The sequence below is a fragment of the Lithobates pipiens genome, unplaced genomic scaffold (genome assembly GCF_037356315.1).
Source record: "Lithobates pipiens isolate NorthernLeopardFrog02 unplaced genomic scaffold, aLitPip1_a1.2 Scaffold_22, whole genome shotgun sequence".
In the NCBI taxonomy this organism is placed as follows: Eukaryota; Metazoa; Chordata; class Amphibia; order Anura; family Ranidae; genus Lithobates; species Lithobates pipiens.
The window spans coordinates 56,955,581-56,974,614 of record NW_027507784.1 but is presented as its reverse complement, the minus strand read 5'-3'; the positions used below and the strand labels follow the sequence as shown (position 1 = coordinate 56,974,614).

The 19,034-nt window shown below is 46.7% G+C and overlaps 1 protein-coding gene across 1 annotated transcript; it reads left to right on the top strand.

Annotated features, from left to right (window-relative positions):
• The first annotated feature begins 8,893 nt into the window (after positions 1-8,893).
• Positions 8,894-17,959, top strand: DAPL1 (death associated protein like 1). Its single transcript, XM_077447641.1, has 4 exons — positions 8,894-9,051; positions 11,029-11,119; positions 12,528-12,588; positions 17,745-17,959. Exons 1-4 carry the CDS (start codon positions 8,994-8,996, stop codon positions 17,859-17,861), a joined length of 327 nt encoding a protein of 108 aa, XP_077303767.1. The 5' UTR covers positions 8,894-8,993; the 3' UTR covers positions 17,862-17,959.
• Positions 17,960-19,034: the final 1,075 nt, after the last annotated feature.

Sequence of the window (19,034 nt, the reverse complement as noted above, 5' to 3'; positions counted from 1 at the left end):
GGGGACATGGGTCAATGCCTAAAATGTTTTTAAAAATGGCAGTTTTGGCGGGAACACTGATTTTAATGACGATTAAAGTGAAAATAAAAAGTGAAATATTCCTTTAAATATGGTGCCTGGGGGGTGTCTGTAGTATGCCTGTGAAGTGCCACGTGTTTCCCGTGTTTAGAACAGTCCCTGCACAAAATGACATTAAACAGAAATAACATCATTTAAAACTGCTTGCAGTTTTAATGTTATATCTGGTTCCTGCAATATGGTTGAAAATCATTGAGAAAAATGGCATGGGTAGCCCTCCCTGCCCATTACCAGCCCCTTTGGGTCTTGTACGCATATTAAGGGGAACCCCGTACCCATATTAAAAAAAGGAAATGCGTGTGGCCCCTAGGCCCTATATACTCAGAACAGCAGTATACAGGTGGTGCAAACAAGACAGGGACTGTGTAGGTTTGTTGTGTTAAGTTGAAACTGTTTGTAATTTTCAACTGGTACATTTTTAAAGTGTAGCTCCAGTCAATAAAACTATTTTTAAGCTTTTTGGAAAACATAGGGAAGGGTTATCACCCCTGTATAATTTGTTTTGTCGTCCATCTTTTTTCATCTCACTTGCTGTTATCTCCTTCCGTTTGCAAGTAGGAGATGTTTGTAAGTTGGATGTTTGAAAGTAGGGGCCTGCCCTATATGCTCTGCAGAAATGGCGGAACAAGGTGTTGGTTTTGCCACAACATTGTAAGCCCTCAAAGTGACTCTTGGTGGGCGCTGGAGCGCCCCCTGCTGTGAACGATTATATCAAGAATTGTAATTACATGCCATTGTTGAACAGTGGTAGAAAAATTGACCTTTGGTGGTTGTGGTGCTGGTGCCACAACACTATAAGTCCTCACAGTTACTTTGGGTGGGCACAGGAACGGGCCCTCCTGTGAAATATTATATCAAGAATTGTAATTACATGTCCCTGTTAAACAAACGAAATTGGGCCTTAGGCACTGGTGCTGGTGCCACCACACTGCAACCTCTCCCATATACTCTAGTTTTATTGCAGGAATTAGCCCTGCTGCAAAGCATTGCATCAAAAATTGTAATTAAACGCCCCTGTTAAACAGGGGCAGAAAAATTGGGCCTTAGGCACTGGTGCTGGTGCCACCACACTGCAACCTCTCCCATATACTCTAGTTTTATTGCAGGAATTAGCCCTGCTGCAAAGCATTGCATCAAAAATTGTAATTAAACGCCCCTGTTAAACAGGGGCAGAAAAATTGGGCTGATGGCATCACCCAGAACCAGAAATGTTCTTCCAACATATCAGCGGAGGAGGAAGAGGATAGACAATCAACATAACAGGACAGTCACTCAGCATCAGCATAGGCAGTCTTGAAGGGATGTGATATTTCAAAAAAAATTATTCGGTTACATCAGCTTCAGGTGCTTGGTAGCTGTGGGTGATCCAAGACTGATTCATCTTGATGAAGGTCAGTCGATCAACTGATTCGGTGGACAGGCGCACCCTGTGATCGGTAACAAAGCCACCAGCAGCACTGAAGGTGCGTTCCGAAAGAACGCTGGATGCAGGACAGGCCAGTAGCTCAATTGCATACTGTGCAAGCTCTGGCCAGTGATCCATCCTCAAGACCCAGTAAGCCAGAGGATTTTCGGTGGGAAAGGTGTCCAAGTCTGACCTTGCCCCTAGGTATTCCTGCACCATGTAAATCAGACGCTGGCGATGGTTGCTGGAACCAATCATACCTTGGGGCTGCGGACTAAAAAATTGTCTGAAAGCATCAGTCAGACGGCCACCTTCTCCACCGCTCCTTCTGACCGATGCCTCAGCAACACGTTGTCCAGGACCAGGAGTTTGTAACCTCCCAGTCTCTGGGAACGCATTGCACAGACCTTTCTGCAAGGCCTCCCGGAGATGTCTCCTCCTCTGCTCCCTCTGCGATGGCAAGATAAGGTCGGCAACCTTACCCTTGTACCGTGGATCAAGGAGAGTGGCCAGCCAGTAATGGTCCCTCTCCTTGATCCAAAGAATACGAGGATCCTTCCGCAGGCTTTGCAGGATCAGGGAGGCCATGCAGCGTAGGTTAGCTGAGGCATTCGGTCCGCAGTCCTCTGGGTCACTAAGGATAACATGATCCGCAGCTACCTCCTCCCAGCCACGTACAAGTCCACGTGTTTCTTGGGACTGTAAATCATCCCTACAAGACTGCTGCTGCTGAGTGCCAGCCTCCACCTCCATGCTGACACAATCATCCTCCTCCTCCTCTTCCTCCTCCTCATCCTCTTCCTGTGTGATGGGTGGCACAGCAGGAACACTGTCTGGATAAAGGGGGCCTTGAGAGGCAAGGAAGTCCTCCTCTTCCTGCCTCTGTTCTGCCTCAAGTCCATTATTCCACGCAGCGTATGCTCCAAGAGGTGGACAAGAGGTACAGTGTCACTGATGCATGCACTGTCACTGCTCACCATCCTTGTGGCCTCCTCAAACGGTGACAGGACAGTGCATGCATCCCTGATCATGCCCCACTGGCGTGGTGAGAAAAAACCGAGCTCCCCTGACCCTGTCCTGGTGCCGTAGTCGCACAGGTACTCATTGATTGCCCTCTGCTGCGTGTGCAGCCGCTGCAGCATGGCCAACGTTGAGTTCCACCTGGTGGGCATGTCACATATAAGGCGGTTCTTGGGTAGGTTCAACTCCTTTTGGAGCTCAGCCAGCCGAGCACAGGCATTAAATGATCGGCGGAAATGCACACAGACTTTCCTGGCCTGCTTCAGGACATCCTGTAAGCCGGGGTACCTGCCCAAGAACCGCTGCACCCCCATGTTAAGGACGTGAGCTACACAGGGCACATGGGTCAGTTGTCCCTGTCGGAGGGCGGAGAAGAGGTTGGTGACATTGTCGCAAACCACCATTCCTGGCTTAAGCTGGCGTGGCGTCAACCACCTCTCGGCCTGCCCCTGCAGAGCTGACAAAACATCCGCCCCAGTGTGGCTCCTGTCCCCCAAACAAACCAGCGCAAGCACGGCATGGCATCATTTTGCCTGCGTACTTGCGTAGCCCCTGGAACGCCTACGGAGCACCGCTGGTTCTGAGGACAGAGCACTGGAAGAGGCCATGGAGGAAGAAGAAGAGGAGGGGGTGGAGGAGAGAGGTGTGTCACAACCAATAGTAGCATTTTGGAGGCGTGGTGACGGAACATCCTCCAACACTACTGCATCTTGTCCTGCATCCTTCCCAGCTGCCAGCAGAGTGACCCAATGGGCCGTGAAAGACAGGTAACGTCCCTGTCCATGCCTGCTGGACCATGAGTCAGCGGTAATATGCACCTTACTGCTGACCGCCCTGTCCAGCGAGGCAAGGACATTGCCTTCCACATGCCGGTAGAGAGCCGGAATCGCCTTCCGTGAGAAAAAGTGGCGTTTGGGGACCTGCCACTGAGGAACCGCACATTGTACAGACTCACGGAAGGGGGCAGAGTCTACCAACTGAAAAGGCAGCAGTTGAAGTGCTAGCAATTTAGCCAAGCTAGCATTCAACCGCTGGGCATGTGGATGGCTGGGAGTGAACTTCTTTCGCCGGTCCAGCAGCTGGGGCAGGGACATTTGCCTGCTATAATCAGACGTGGGTGTACTGCTAGCAGAGTGCCCGGAAGCACTTGGCTGTGACACACCTAATACTACACCTTCATTCCTCTCAGAGCAGGTTTCAGAGAGGACTGAAGGTCTAGTGGGGTTGGAGATGCCAGCTGATGAGCAAGGAGAGGTCCGCTTTGTTCTTTGGTGTGGGTCTTTGAGGTACGCTTGCCAATGAGCTGCATGGCAGGTCAACATATGTCTGGTTAAGCATGTGGTGCCCAAGCTGCTGATGTTTTGGCCACGCGAGTCACGCTTGAGACATATGTTGCAAATAGCAGCGGTGCGATCTGATGCACTCGTCTCAAAAAAGGCCCACACCAAAGAACTTTTAGAATAACGCGCAGAGGCAGCACCCTGCACAGGCGGAGCTCTGCGGTGTGATTCAGTCGGTGTGCTACCCCTAAGCTGGCCCCCGGAGGGCATCCTGCCTCGTTGGACATGTGCCTCCTCCTCCTTCTCCTCTCTCCTACCAGGCACCCACGTGGAGTCAGTGCCTTCATCGTCCCCTCCCTCTTCATCGCTGTAGCAAACCTGGCAATATGCTGCAGCTTGTGGAACATGACTGCCAGATTGCTGTCCTTCTTGAGCATCCCCTCTCTCTGCATTCACGCTACTGCCTTCCTCTAGCTGAGTGTCATCATCAGAGCCTACAAAACACTGGGCATCCTCCTGGAGCATGTACCCAACACTGTGCTCAAAGGGTTCTGGAGACTCCTCAGGAGGACGTGGTGGGTCTAGGGAAGGAGTCACTAATGATGACATTGAGACGAGGGAAGACGATGCATTGGCAGCTGCTTTGCTAGTACCCTGAGACTGGGTGAGAGAGGATGAGGAGGATGAAGAGGGCTTGGTCATCCACTCTACCAAGTCATTGGCATGTTGCGGTTCAACATGTCCAGCTGCCGAAAAGAAGGACAAGCGTGTCCCATGGCCACGTGCTGATGACAATGCACCGCGTCCACGACCAGCACTGTTGTCTCTAGACACAGAGCCTGCTTGCCCTCTTATCGGCTCGCGCCTGTCTGCCTCTCCTTGCTGGCCTTCCAACATGGTAATGGCCTGAAGGGAGTTGGGTAAAACAGCAGCTGGGTAGTGTATATTGTGCTGGAGGCACACAACACCCACTAATTCCTGCAGATGCCTTTAGTATAGAACAGCAGAGATAAAGGGGTATACTGTAATGGAGTCACACAACACCCACTAAGCCCTGCAGATGGCTCTATTAGAGAACAGCAATAAAGGGTAGATACAGGTGTATATTGTGCTGGAGGCACATGACACCCACTAACTCCTGCAGATGCCTTTATTATAGAACAGCAGAGATAAAGGGGTATATACAGATGTATACTGTGCTGTGCTGGAGGCACACACAACTTCCAATAACTCCTGCAGATGGCAAGTGGGCTCAAATAGAGAAGAGCTATGTAGGTGGATATAACGGTGTGTACTGGGTACAGAGCACACAGACAGCACGCACAAGCTCCTAACACTACTGACTGCAAGCTCTATTATAAAAGATAGATCACTAGCTATATAGGTGAGGTGAATATATCGGTGTATACTGCGGTCAGGGCACGCAGACAACAACCACTACACAACAGCAAGATCGAAAATCGGCTGATAACGATTGGTGTATACTGTGTTGAAGGTACACAGAACACCCACTAACTGCTTCAGACGCCAACACACTACACAAGGCCGCCGCGCTGGCGGCCTTATATAGTGTGGGGCGTGTACTACACAGCCTGAGCTATGATTGGCCACAGGCATCCTGCCTGTGGCCAATCATGGCTCTCCTCGCTGCTGGCGCTGTGATTGGCCAAGCATGCGGGGTCACAGTGCATGCTTGGCCAATCATGAGCCATCAATGCACTGCAATGATGCAGTGCATTGTGGGCCGTGAGCGCCACACGAATTTGGCGCAAACAGCCGATGTTCGAGTCGAACGTATGTTCGACTCGAACGCGAAGCTCATCCCTAGTCCAAGACCTCTGCCCTACACCTGTAGCAGTTCCAAAGGCTCATGGTGAGAAGGTGGCAAATACTTCCCAGCAGCCAGATGAGGGAATGGAAAAGGAAGCAGCCAGCTCACCTCCCCAATGGCAGCTGCACAGTTTGGGAGGGGAGGAATGCAGCCTCCTGCCCCAATGGTTAGCCGAAGCGGATGATGTGGAGTCCCCAGCAGAAGTACTGGCAAGAGGGCAGAGTGCTACCAAACTCTGCCCAGCAATGGCAACAACTGTGGCGTTCCAGGAAGCTGGGTCAGTCGGCTCATCTCTCCAGCCACAGATTACAGAATGTATGGACTTAATGGACTGTTCAGAGGATGTTATAGATTATGCATCACCTGCTCAAGTACTGGCAGCAGGCGGAGTACTGCAGACCCCTGCTTTACACCCGTGGCAGTTTCGGAGGCCCGAGGTGAGAAGGTGATGGTTCCTCTCTCCCAGTGGATTTCAGAGATGCAGGGAGAAGAAGCAGCCATTTTCCCTCCCCAACAAGGGTTTGTGCACCTGGGAGACAATACCAGTGAAAGGGAGTTCCAACAGCAGACGGCGCCCCAGAATGATGACACTAACCCAGCTGAAGCGCTGGCAACTGGGCTGAGTGCTACCAACCTCTGCCCAACACCGGCAACAACTACAGAGTTCCAGGGAGCCGGGGCAATCGGCCTCCCTCCCCAACAGTTCACCGAGGCAGATGGTGTGGGGTTTCCAGCAGAAGGGCTGGCAACAGGGCAGAGTGATGCTGGCCTCTACCCTCAACTAACAGAGGATGAATTTCCTGTAAAGGTGGATGAAGCTTCAGTCCCCACCTGTATACCCCAGGTATGCTGGGCAGTAGGCCCAGATGCCCAACAGCATGACGGACTGAGCCCAGCCACCCTGTCTTCTCTCCTGAGGCTAAAGGGACTCCAGGGGGAAGGACCAGTCCGCACTTTCCCCCAGCAGCATGTTTTCTGAGAGAGGCAGAGGTTGGCAGGGTGAGTAATGCTCTGTTTGGAACAATTTGTTTGGGGTACTGTGTGGATACCAGCATTAGAGGACTGGAACTATGGACTAACTTTGGACTCAACCCGTCTGGGGTCTCTTCCTGTGTTAGTCTCCTGCCGAAAGGGGAGAGAAATTGTAACGGCACCCTGAGTATGAAAGGGGTTAAAGTTGTTTAGAACATCATACCCAAACACAAAGGCAGCTACCGAACACTCCAATCAGCCGAATAAGAAACCCATATGAATAATTCTCCCCCAAGTACGAGACGAGGCTCTGTGTTGAGAGTCAAGCAGGAATCAGACTTTATTGAAAAGAATACAAGTCTTATATACAGTAAAAGAAGACCTGTGACCAGAAACTTAATTAACATGAGCTAATTAACTAATCCCTTTAAGCAGCCTGGTCATTGTTATGATAAATCAGGATTTCACTAAAGGTCAGACTTGTTGTCACCGAGCTTCACACAGAAGATGATACATTATCATAAGTTTAAACACAGAACATATTCTCACAATAGCAGAAGCTCCACTAGGAGTCGGCCCGTCTCCTACATTGTACAGAGGCCAATGTGATCAGCTCTTTAAAATTAACATGTTGAGTTCAGATCCAAACCAAGAATAGTCGTTACATATATCCTGGGAGATAATGTGGATAAATATTACTGTCCCATTTTAAGTAATCCAAGATATATTTTCTTAGTCACCCTGTGCCAGGATAGCACAGTATGACTTAGACATAAGAGGTGCATGGGGAGCTGAAACAAGGGTATCCCATACTTTCCAAGGGATTCTGGGTTACACGGGGCCCTCCCGTCACATCATTTAAAGAAAAAAAAATTCCCCTTTAAGAGCATTAGGTGGAAGTGACATTAGATGTCGCTTCCGCCCTCCAATGCTATATAGCAGAGCGGGTCCATCTTTCTCTTACTCAGACTGTAAGTGAGGGACCTTAGATTGTAAGCTCCCTATTAACCATACTATTAAATGTGTTTTGTTATATCTGTTCAATAAGTGAAAAAATACATATTGTTCCCCCCAGAAATTGTGTGAGGTGATAACTTCCTCTACACACTGTGTCTGCTGATTTCTATCAGTCACCATTGTTTCCAGCTTTCTCAGAGGACTAAGGCCAGATTCACATTAGCTGTTGCCATGGCTTGCAGCAGGGGGTCCGGTGCATCCCTGTTCTCCTTTTCAGGGGCGAGTCAGGTCCAAATTTTTGCTTGAATTCACACCTGAAACAGAGCCAAGGACCCTTTTCCAGTGCAGACCACGGCCGTCCAGGAGATGTTTAAACTGGCTCCATTGAGAGCTGGCCACAGTCTCCTGTCATGCAAATTGGATGCGGCGAAAACCCACAGTCCAATGCGCATAAGTGTGAACCCAGCCTAAAGAAAAAATAAGACCCCCTTTTTCACACTGAGGTGGTTTTAGTGCTAGAAATAGCCTCTAAATAATGCTGGAAAACCGCCTCCCATTAGTTTCAGTGTGACTTTTTTCACTGGGGGCGTTGCGCTTGTGGGACGTTAGGGAAAGTCCTGCAAGCAGCATCTTTGGAGCGGTTTGGGAGCACTGTGCTGTATACATTGCTCCCAAAACGCCTTCCCCATTGAAATGAATGGGCAGCACTTTCAAAGTGTCTGAAAAGCGATTCGGAAGTGCCGCAAGATTGGTGTTTTAACCCCTTCTTCGCCTGCTAATGGGGGTTAAAAGCACCCCGCTAGGGGCTGAAAATCGCAGCCTAAACAGCGCTACAGTGGGGTTTTAACGCTAACGTGACCACGGCTGTGTGAAAGGGGTCTTACAAGGAAATTAAAGCCTGAATAAAGAAAACAAATGCAGCCACCACATCTGCAAAGTTGCAGGACTGAGATATATTATAACTGTTTTTGAGCTTATACACTTTATCATTTTTGTTTGTTTTTCATGAGCTTTGGTTATTATTTTTACCTTTCCTAGCAGAAAATAGCAGTGACTCCGGAACTAACCATGAATAACAATGCAGACCTGGCCGCCAGTCACCTGCAGCAATCACTTCCCTCCATTTCCTGCACAAGAAACTTCTTTCTTCCTCTATGCTACTGCAAGCAGAGACAGCCGGGGCCCCCCACAGGGGGGTTCCCACCATCTCCGTCACTATGAAAATAGTCATTGGAATTCTTCTATTTATTTATATTTTACACATCACCTTTTACCACTGTGCTTTCTATATGCTCTGCAGGGAAGGGCTGGGTGATTTCTGGCCCCAGCTGTACCTGAATGACAATCAAAACAAGGCCCTCTGGGTAATCCCATAGGGCCCCTCCCTGGCCTCTATATAAACTGAAAGCAGGCTGTGCCTCAGCAGTAAACAAAGTGTGAGAGAATCATCATGGCTACAGAGGTGTTGATGCAGACGCTGCCACTGAAAGGAGGCCACCTTCCTGCAGGTAGGTAGCTGATGTAAAGTGTAATAGTTTGGGAATCAAATCAGTTACAGGTTTATTCTGATGCAATGAGTGTTGTTATTTTTTGAGTTTTGTTCCTAGAATGGTTGCAATGTTTGTAGACTCTTGTCTCCTGGAACGTTCTGTTAGATTTACTTAGCAGCCTCAGTTTTACATGGATATGTCCCTACAAGTCTACTGACATAGTGCCTGCTAAAACTTTGTGCTATAAACTCCTATGCACTGAGATATTCAGATTATTGCAGGCAGATCTGTCTGCAGACTTGCTTCTGCTTGCTGTGGAATCCCTCCCACCACTCCCCTCTTCTGTTTACAAAATTTGGCAATGCAGTCTGGCAACTTTGTAATCAATCACGTTTGTTTTTATGGTCTAGTTACAGTAAAGTGGGGTACACTGTGTGTGTGTGTGTGTGTTTTGGGGGGGGGGGGGTGGGTTTTCTTGTTGCAAAACACATTGGAAATGATTAAATGAGAAGTCGTGTGACAAATGCCTCCTTTCTGCCCCCCCCCCCCTTGTTTCTCATCATGCTGGGCTTTTTTTGAATACATACTTTTATATAATTTTTTTTTTTGTACACATTTTAAATGAGAATTGTTTTGTTCCTGTATGTGGTGGGGTGTGTTTTTTTTTTTTTTTTTTTTTTTTTTTTTGTTTTTGAAAATTGGCTGTTGGGTTGTATACACACTGTGTGTGTGGCTTTCTACCTGGTTGCAGTTTGTGATGGGTTTATATTAAATTGTATCTAAAAAGCTTGGTTTTTGGATGCAATAGTGAAAGATTAACCAAAACCCAACAGATATGGGGGTCCAATGAGTTAAAGGAGAAGTCCGGCTTGAGCCATTTATATTTTTCTGGGCTTCACTTGCAGGTTATAGGAGTGCAATTACTTTTGCACTCCCATGACCCGTTTTCAACAGAGGTCTGCTCTCTGATATTACTAATACCGGTCCAGGTACCACGTCATCCCAACTTCCAAAGTCTGGATCTGCCAGTTGCCTGGACTGATGGCGGTCTCAGCCTCTCGATAAGCTGTTGAGATGGCCACTCCCTGCTCCTCCACAGCTCTGCAGGCTCCAGTGAGTGTGGAGGAGAGTTGCTGACTGATAGTCAGCAGCGCTCCACTCAGAAGTTTGAACTTGCATAGGTGCTGCGGGACATCTGCTGCATCCACCTAGGAAAGTATGAAAAGTGTGTGTGTGTGTAATAAAACCATACTTAAGTATTTATGCTCCACTCATTTCTAATCCTGCCATTGCACATACAGAAAGGTAAATTCTCCCCAACAGGGTCACTGGTTGTATTAAAGAAAATGGTGAATTACTCTTGTCTGTCCAAAACGAAGTGACAAGATTTGGTTGGAGTTTGCTGTTAAAGAGAATGCATGGTGACTTCACACCTGCAGTGATTAATGGAATTACAACTTTGGGAGCACAGGCCGCATGACTTGTATAAATCGGTGGTTCCCTATCCATCCTTGACTGGTCTGAGACTAGTCAGTCTGACTCTGACAAAGGTTCCTTCACTACTTTGGTCTGACTTCAGCTTGTGACATCTGACTTGGTGTTTCCTGCCCCTCCTGTGGTGAGGAGGTGGAAGCCGTGTGTGTGTGTGTGTGTCCTTCCAGGATTTCAATGTAACGTGTGTGTGTGTGTTCTCTAATTTTATATGGTCTTATGGGTGCACCGTCTTTAATGTAATGCATTTTGGGGTGTGCCCATACCCCCCCACACAAGCTGGGGGGGGTGGCTGATTCACTTGGTGCCTTGCTATGTGGCCACTCTGCAGTGTGCATGTGTATCATCTGTCTTTGTGTACACACAGGTGCTCTTGACTATTCCCTGTCCCCCTCACCCATAAAAGTGTACTTGACCTATCTAAACTAGTCCAGAAATGCCTACAGTTAATGAAATGTTCAGCCTTATTTGAGTCTGTCTGGCTTTTGTTTTTATTTCATCTAGTAAGAGCAGGAGGAATGAGGGTTGCCAAAAAACAAGGCAATGAAGACAGCGGGCCACCAGAGAAAAAGCGATCTACAGCAGACAAACCAAGGTACTTCTAGCTGCTTTTTAGATGTCAATCTCAGAATCCTCAGGGACACTTGTTTTTGCTTTTTAGACCAAAGTTAAATTTTGGTCTCGTCTAACCAGAGCACCTTCTTCCACATGTTTGTGTCCCCCACATGGTTTCTTGCAAACGGGACTTCTGATGGCTTTCTTCTTGCCACTTTCATAAAGGCCAGATTTGTAGAGGCAAGGCAATTGGTTCTTCTAGATTTTAGAGGGGGGGGGGGGGGGGTGTTTGTGTGTATCAAAATTAAGGAGCTGAATATATAAGTGCATGCCACTTTTCAGTGTTAATTTTTTCCTTAAACTTCCCTCCCTAAACTTGGGGTGCGTGTTATGCCAATAAATATGGCAAATGCAATGCAAACTCCTTTCTTTAGAGCCACAACAGCAGAGAACTAGGACTAAGCTCTTCAGGACACCAGCTGATGTCTCCAGTCCTTTAACAGACCCAAAGCTGACTTTGACACCAGAGTGGTGGCAGCCCAAAAGTCAGATCTCTCCGAACCATCTGTAGTCACCCAAGGACAGCTGTTTGCCTCCCAAGTGAACACTTTAGTGAGCTCTCAGACAAACCCTCAGTAAGCTGTCTGGGGGCCTAGCACCCAGTTTGCCCACCTGAAGCCTAAGACAGCATGCATGCGGGCAACATTGCTCTGGAGGGCAGCAAACCATCCAGGCTTGCATGATCCTCTCCAGGAAAAGACCTAGATCCCTGTGTGCTCAGAAATGATTTAATATAAAATCCCAGCATGCCTTATGGACCCAGCTCCCTGGGATTGGCCAGAGCTGTATAAATGCTGCATTTGCATAGCTCCACACCTATGATGCAGAAAGTTTACAGCTTTTCTGGAAAGTGGAGGGAGTGAACAGATGGAACACTGAGCAGACCTAACTATTTAATAGCAGCTGCACTGAATACAGTAGGCAACTAAATGTATCACTCACAGGCCCTGTCCCTTGGGCTGGACCTACAAGTGTATATAAGTTTTCACTGGCCAAGCCCCAAGTCCACCGCTCCAGCCACATCATCCCATTCAAATCTGCAGACCATTCTCTCCCATCTCTCCAGTCAAGTGTGACTGAACTAATGCCCATGTGAAAACCCTAAATGCTGCCTGTTCTAGTTTAACTTTTTTTTGCTGAGACCTTATCCTGCCTAATCCTGGTCTGTAACATACATTGTGATGTTTGCACACATTTTACTGGACTGTCCTCAGTGCTGCCAAGGCCATTACTGGGTTTAAACTCCAGTAGTAAATCTACTTCCACTGGAACAGCATAATTTGTGACAGAGGATTAGGGGAGGTGTATGTGGTGGTTGGCCATAATAGTATGGATCATAAACCTTATTTGCACAAGGAATGTAATTTTATTTATATTTTTTCCAACAGCTCTGTGGTGAATTTAACGAAGATGCAGGCTATGAATATTCTGACTGGAGCTCTGGAGAAGGTTAGTATCACTGATTTGATTGGAAGGGAAGGGGGGGGGGGGTTCCATTCTAGGCACCCATTTACATAGCCTAAATGACACCTGAGGTGCAGTAATGAGTCTCAATCAACTACTGGAGCAATATTTCCAGATTGCACTAATGGTGGCTATACTAGGCCTAAACCATCTGGTAAGCACTGTCAGTGTTTAAGACATAAATGGGTATAGGTAGACAGAGGGGATTTGCAGCCAGGTTTAATGATCAGTGAATGCCTTGGTGTTTACTGGCTATTGTTGGGGCTCTTTAGGAAGCATTGGCACCACATATGAAAGGCTTATTGAACCTGCAAACAGATGTGATTATAGGTGTAGTAAATTTGTTACATCTACAATGTAGATGCGGGTTGACCATTCAGTAGAATGGTGGTAGAGTTGGTATGGGTGCAGTGCAGATTTGATGGTGGTATGGTGTAACACTGGTGTAAATGCTGGTGGATGATGCACTTGTGTCCTGCTCTCAGCAGATCAGAGGAAGGGAGAGCATGTGAACAAAAATGGCTCAACACCCAATACTGCCCAACAGCTCATCTTGGCGTACTTCAGGAGTTGGGGAACCTAATTGTGCAATAGGGAAACCTCTTGGATCCACCAAGCTGATGCCTCAACCCATTGTCCAAAATCCTAACTGGATTCTATTCCTTAGGGTTTAAGGCCTGTGTGGTTTTGGTTGTGGGCATACCGGAAGTGGTAAGAGGGAGTGTTTATCAAACCCTTTAAGATGTTACGTTTGTGTTCACCATAGTGGATCCTGAATGTGCGTGATGTGCGGCCCTTATATTTGGGCTATACAAGGTCAACCAAAACGGTAGACAACCATGTATAACAGTTAAACTGTTTGGAGTACGTTCTTCCATCTCCCCCCCCCCCCCTCCATTGTCTGTCAGGACAGCCACAAGAGACCTTTGCTCCTCCCCTCTGTAGGAAACGCCACGCCAGCCTTCTATAAACTTCCTCCTCCCTGCTGGCTCCTCAGTTTTGTTTCCTCCAGAGGGGAGATGCTGCTGGAACCAAGCCAGAGAAAAAGGGAGAGGCTAAGGGAGCAGAGGCTCCTTGGACAAACCAGGAAAAGACTAACCTGGTTAAAGTTTGTCAACCCTGCATCACTGAGTGCAGGAGAAGTTGTGGGGGGGGGGGGGGGTTGTTTTCATTTCAGCACAGTGTGGTGGCAAGAAGTGCAAGTCCAGCCATCCCATACCCGCAGCAGCCCCCCCCCCCCCCACTTGGGCGTCAGTATGGAAAAGGGGAGGGGGTAGATAAAGGACCCTGCGGTGTCAGAGGGTGGTTCATGGGGCTCCTGGTGAGGCAAGTCCATATGAAGACGTTGTGCACCTGTGATTTCTCGCAGGGGAGCATTATTAAAGTATTAATACTGTGGGGGTTTTTCCTTTTATGTATTTTCAGAAAACGGACAAAACCAGGCTTCCTCATAGCTCAAAAAGGAGGTGCCCTTCTTGTAAAACTACCCTTAGACTCCTGGGGGAAAGCATTATGTAAATAATGTATTAGTAAATTAGTACAAGAACATTCCATGGAGCAGAGTGAGTTAGTGGCATCTGTTAGAGCTATCCAGTACTTTCGAATACTTTAAAACCTTATTTGAAGGGTTTCGGATCCCGCCCAGCCTCAGACTGCTCCTACCTAAGTAGACAGCGTTGCTAAAAATGCAAGCACTACCCTCCACTAGTGCAGGCCCTTCAGTAGCCCCTAGAGAGGAGGTGGAAGAGGAGCCTGACAGTGTGGCATCCGGCTCCCAGAAATCTGAGGGTGAAGCTCTGGATGGGTATTCCAGAAAGCCATCCTGATACAAACTCACTGGAAGAGGTCAATCATCTTTTAAGGGCCATTTATACCACGCTAGGTATAAAACAAACCTCCTATCCCTACGTGAGGGCTTGGAACAAGAAAAATAATTTTACTGTTCATGAGTTCTTTAATAGAGGCAATTAAACAATGGTAGGAACCAGAAAGGAAACAGTTTTTTTTTTTTCTCTAAAGCCTTAAAGAGACTTTCCCTTTGCCAATGACCCAGCATCACTATGGAGCAAAACCCCAAAGTTAAATGCAGCCTTCTCACAAGTTTCTAAACACACGGATTTGGCATTTGAGGATATGGGGGTCTTATCTGAGGAGATGGATAAAAGGATGGACTCTTAAAGTCATGGGACTCAACAGTGGGCAGCTTAAAGCCAGCTATGGCAGTCACTAGTGGCCAGAAATGTAGAGTTCTGGTTGACCTAAATGCAGACACGCATTGCGGAAGGAAGTACAACAGAGCAGATTCTATCCTCCTGCGAGATATCAGACACGTCAGCAGAACTGGTACAGATGGCTGCCAGATTCTCTGCACTGGCCAACTCTACAAGGGCCCTATGGCTAAAGAGATGGCAGGGGGACCACGCATCCAAAGCCAAACTCTGCAGGATCCCATTTACAGGGGACCTGCTGAATAAAAGGACACAAGATCCCAGCTTACAACACCCTAGGCAGATAACCAGAGAAAACCTTGGGTTCAGAGAGGGAGGGGCATGGGTGTTTGTTTTGTTTTTTTGTTTTGTTTTCCTCCCCACCCCAGAGATCCTGGTTCAGCTATGTGACATGCACTAATGTGCTCTGCTTTGATATAAATAACATGCTAAACTCAAGAATTGCTAGTGTAAATCAGACTAACTGCTAATCATGTCATTGTAATAACCAGGGCTCAAAATGTCAAGTCTTGAGCTACTAGCCAGGCCCTAAATGTACTCGCCACCAGTTGCCCTGCCCCACCCAACCCCCTACCCTGCCAGCCCTTAATTCCACTCTGCTTTGTTAGGAAAGCCACACCAGTCCACCCATGCTCCACTTGCCCTCAGCTTATTTCCACTCTCCAAATGCGAGTGGAAGTTGACTGCTGGTAGTAATACTGCTTGCCACATCAACACACCTGTTAGCAACTCTTATGTTAATGGTGCTCACTCAGATCCCTAATGCAGAATCTAAAGCTTCCATGTCCTTTCTTTGGCTAAGTAAAGGATACCTGGTGAGTGAGGGCTTATGCAGAGCTATAGAGGTCTCCATGCCATGTTTTGTATTGTACCAAATATGCTGAATGATGTCTCATCACTGATGAAAACCAAAAACATTGTAAAGGAAAAATATGTAACTAAACTTTAATATAGAGGTTTGGCGGTCTCTGTATGTGGTTCCTTTTACTGTACATAAGACCTCTTTAAAATGCCAATGATTGTTCAAACCTTTCATTGGTTGTAGAAAAGTTGGTACAGACCTAGTTTAAGGTCTTTTATCTAAAAAGTGTGAGATGGCAGTGGTTACATTTTCGAGTCTTGGCTAGCACTAGTTTGTCTCTTCTATAGTAGAATAGATTGCACTGCCATTTCCATCCACCAGCCGTCAGCCTGAGAAGATTGGATTGGGTTTGATGTGCTGCTTTCCTCATTGCGAGCTGTCTGTTCAGTGTCATGAAAAGAATGAAGAGAACAAACGCAGGCACCATTACCTGTGAGAAGCAGAACAGCTGCACACTCTAATTTCCCATCATTTTGGGGGAGCTGGTGATGCCCTGACTTTAATTTCACAAATTCAGAATGGCACAAGGCAGTGTCTATCCATCAGCTGTCTGTGGTGATGGGATTTTTATTTTTCTTCTCCCCCAGCAAGACACTATGGCCTTAAAGTGTATGGAGTACTTGATCATTCTGCAGACTGGCAGATTATCTGTGATGTGCAACATCTTTACTTTTTTCATAAAACGTTTCCCATTTAGAACAAGCTAGTGTCATCGCCTATTCAACATGGGGCTTTTAATGGTTTCTATGAAATGCAGGCTATACTTAACGGCTACCCAGTTGTCATAGGAAACCTTTTTGACCTTCCCCTATCTGTAATGTGCAAGGTATGCGTTTGCTATGTAAGGGAGCTGTGACAAACTGTAGCACCACTGGTTATCTGTTTCATCTCAACCTTGGCCCTTGTACACACGGTCAGATATTCTGACAACCAAATCCAACTGATTTTGTCACACTGTTGCATACACACGGTTGGACAAAGTTGTCGGAAAATCCGATTGTACATAACGTGATGACGTTATTTCGTTACAGTGGGACTACGTTCAGGCTAGTAGCCAATAGCTTTGGGCTAGGAATTTGCTCTGAGCATGCATGGCACTTTGTCCGTTGGAGTATGTCCAATCGGAGCATGTTGTCAGAAAATTTTATAGACAAGCTGGAAAACTTGGTCTGTCAGATGTTCCGATGGAGACCACAGACAGTCGGATTATACAATACGGTCCGATCGGACACATTCCATCAGGAATCTCCGACCGTGTGTACAAGGGCTAAAGTGTAAATTGGCTCTGCAGGCCAGCATTCATCTCTCAGTTGTCTTATGATATTGCAATGAAGTTCCAGGAAATTGTGCCTTTTCTAGTGTTTGCACATTCAATGATAAATCGGTGGTCAAATCACCATGATCATGTGACTTCAATGAGAATTTATTTTGTGAGTGAGACTGGGCAAGCCCCTAACCAGGACAGACGGCCATAGAAACCTGACAGAGTTGTAAACGCCTTTTTTAGATTTCAAGCCAAATTCCAACTTTGCTATTGGGGTTTAGTTTTCACTAAATTGTGGCTGCTGTCGGCTCTGTATAAACATGCGGTGTGTCTTTATATATACTCATTTTTGTTTTTGAATAAAATCATAAGCTGTGGTCAGCCCAAGTTGGATTTTGTTGCAAGGACAGGAATTCTCTCCACCACTGTTTGAATGCAGCACTGTATTTCAGTTTATAGTGCACACAGCAGCCACATTTTGAGTAAAGCAAGTGGTTTGTGTGGACCAGTTTGGCCCAAATCAACTATTTAAAGTGGTGGCAAAGCTGGTATTGGGTTTAAGTAGTGATGTATGGGTTGGCAGATGGTACTGCAGCACGCACCAGGGGACTAAGTGTCAAACTCTCCCAGAAGTAGGCTGTATATTGGTTGAACTGGATGGGCTTGTCTTTGGGAGAGGGTGTTTATATATAATTTTTGTATTGTATGTATATGTATATATATATTTATTTATTTATTTATTTTCTGGGCTAGAACTCATATGCTTGTCTTGTGTTTGCTCCTGCAGCTAGGTCATAACTATCCAGAAGCGGCACAGATTGCACACCAGAAACCACGCCCCACTGTGGAGAAGGTCATTTCTCCGAAGAGACTCTATATTATCCAGCAGCCACGTAGATTTTAGTACAAATGTATGAAGTGGCTTTTTGATGCTCTGCAGTAACCTTTTTGTATAAGGGAAAATTAAATTTTGTATAGTTCCAAAATAAAGGTATGATATTGCTTTTTGTCTATTTGTTTGCTAAATCCATGGTGATCTAAGTGGCATAATGTCTCCCTTCTGCAAAATCCCATCTGCACGGAGTGAACTACAACTCAAATGTGTGGGTTTTTTTTATAACTTTTTCCAATACAGTGGTTCAGCAACCAAGCTTTTTACCAGTCCTTGCTTTTTAATCCAAACATACTTTTGTGGCATGTAAATTTTCATCTTCCTGGGATACCAGATAATGGCTATATGCCTTTTGTTAAATGACACAAGGGGACACTATGGCCCCAAAATTATTTTTGGTCTACAAATGGCTAGCCTGGTTAAAGGGAGCCTGTCAAACTCCATTGGGCTGGATGCAGCAATGTTATGGCCATGGAGGGAGCTGCTTGGTTACTACCTCCTAATGCATAGTGCTTTGCACAGGCATACACTACACTCCAATTTTACAGTAGGGGAATTTTAAACTTTTTTTTTTTTTTTTTTTTTTTTTTTCCTCCCCAAGAGTTCAGCAAACTATCTAGAATAGCAATGTGGGGGGAATTTTAATAGCTTCTAAATTTAAAAAAGTTTGTTAAACCTCGAAGGATGGGGAAAATCAAGCCCTGCACCAACCCCAACTTTGATGCTACACAAAGCTGAGCTTAAAAGGGCAGTGTGATATTAAAGTGCAAAGGGTCCAGACTAATATCCCTTGTATCAAAAATGCTCAGGGTAACCTACTGACAACCCCCACAGACATACTGGACGCATTTGTGGAATACTACAAAACGTTATATGCACCCATACCAACCTATGACATAGCGGAGTTGGACGGGGTGTTGGCATCATTGCAGATCCCGAGGCTGGCCGAGACAGATAGGGATTATTTGGAGGCTGGATATTACGACAGAGGAAATTGAAAAGGCTATTAGGTCCTTTCCTGCCCGTAAATCCCCCCTGGGTCGGACGGCTTCTGCATCGAGTGGTATAGACAGCATATGGAAGCATTGGTTCCTAGACTTAAACAATTGTATGACTACTGCTTGGAACACAGGTGTCTCCCAGCCTCATTGCTGGAGGCGCAGGTGATCCTGCTACCGAAACCGG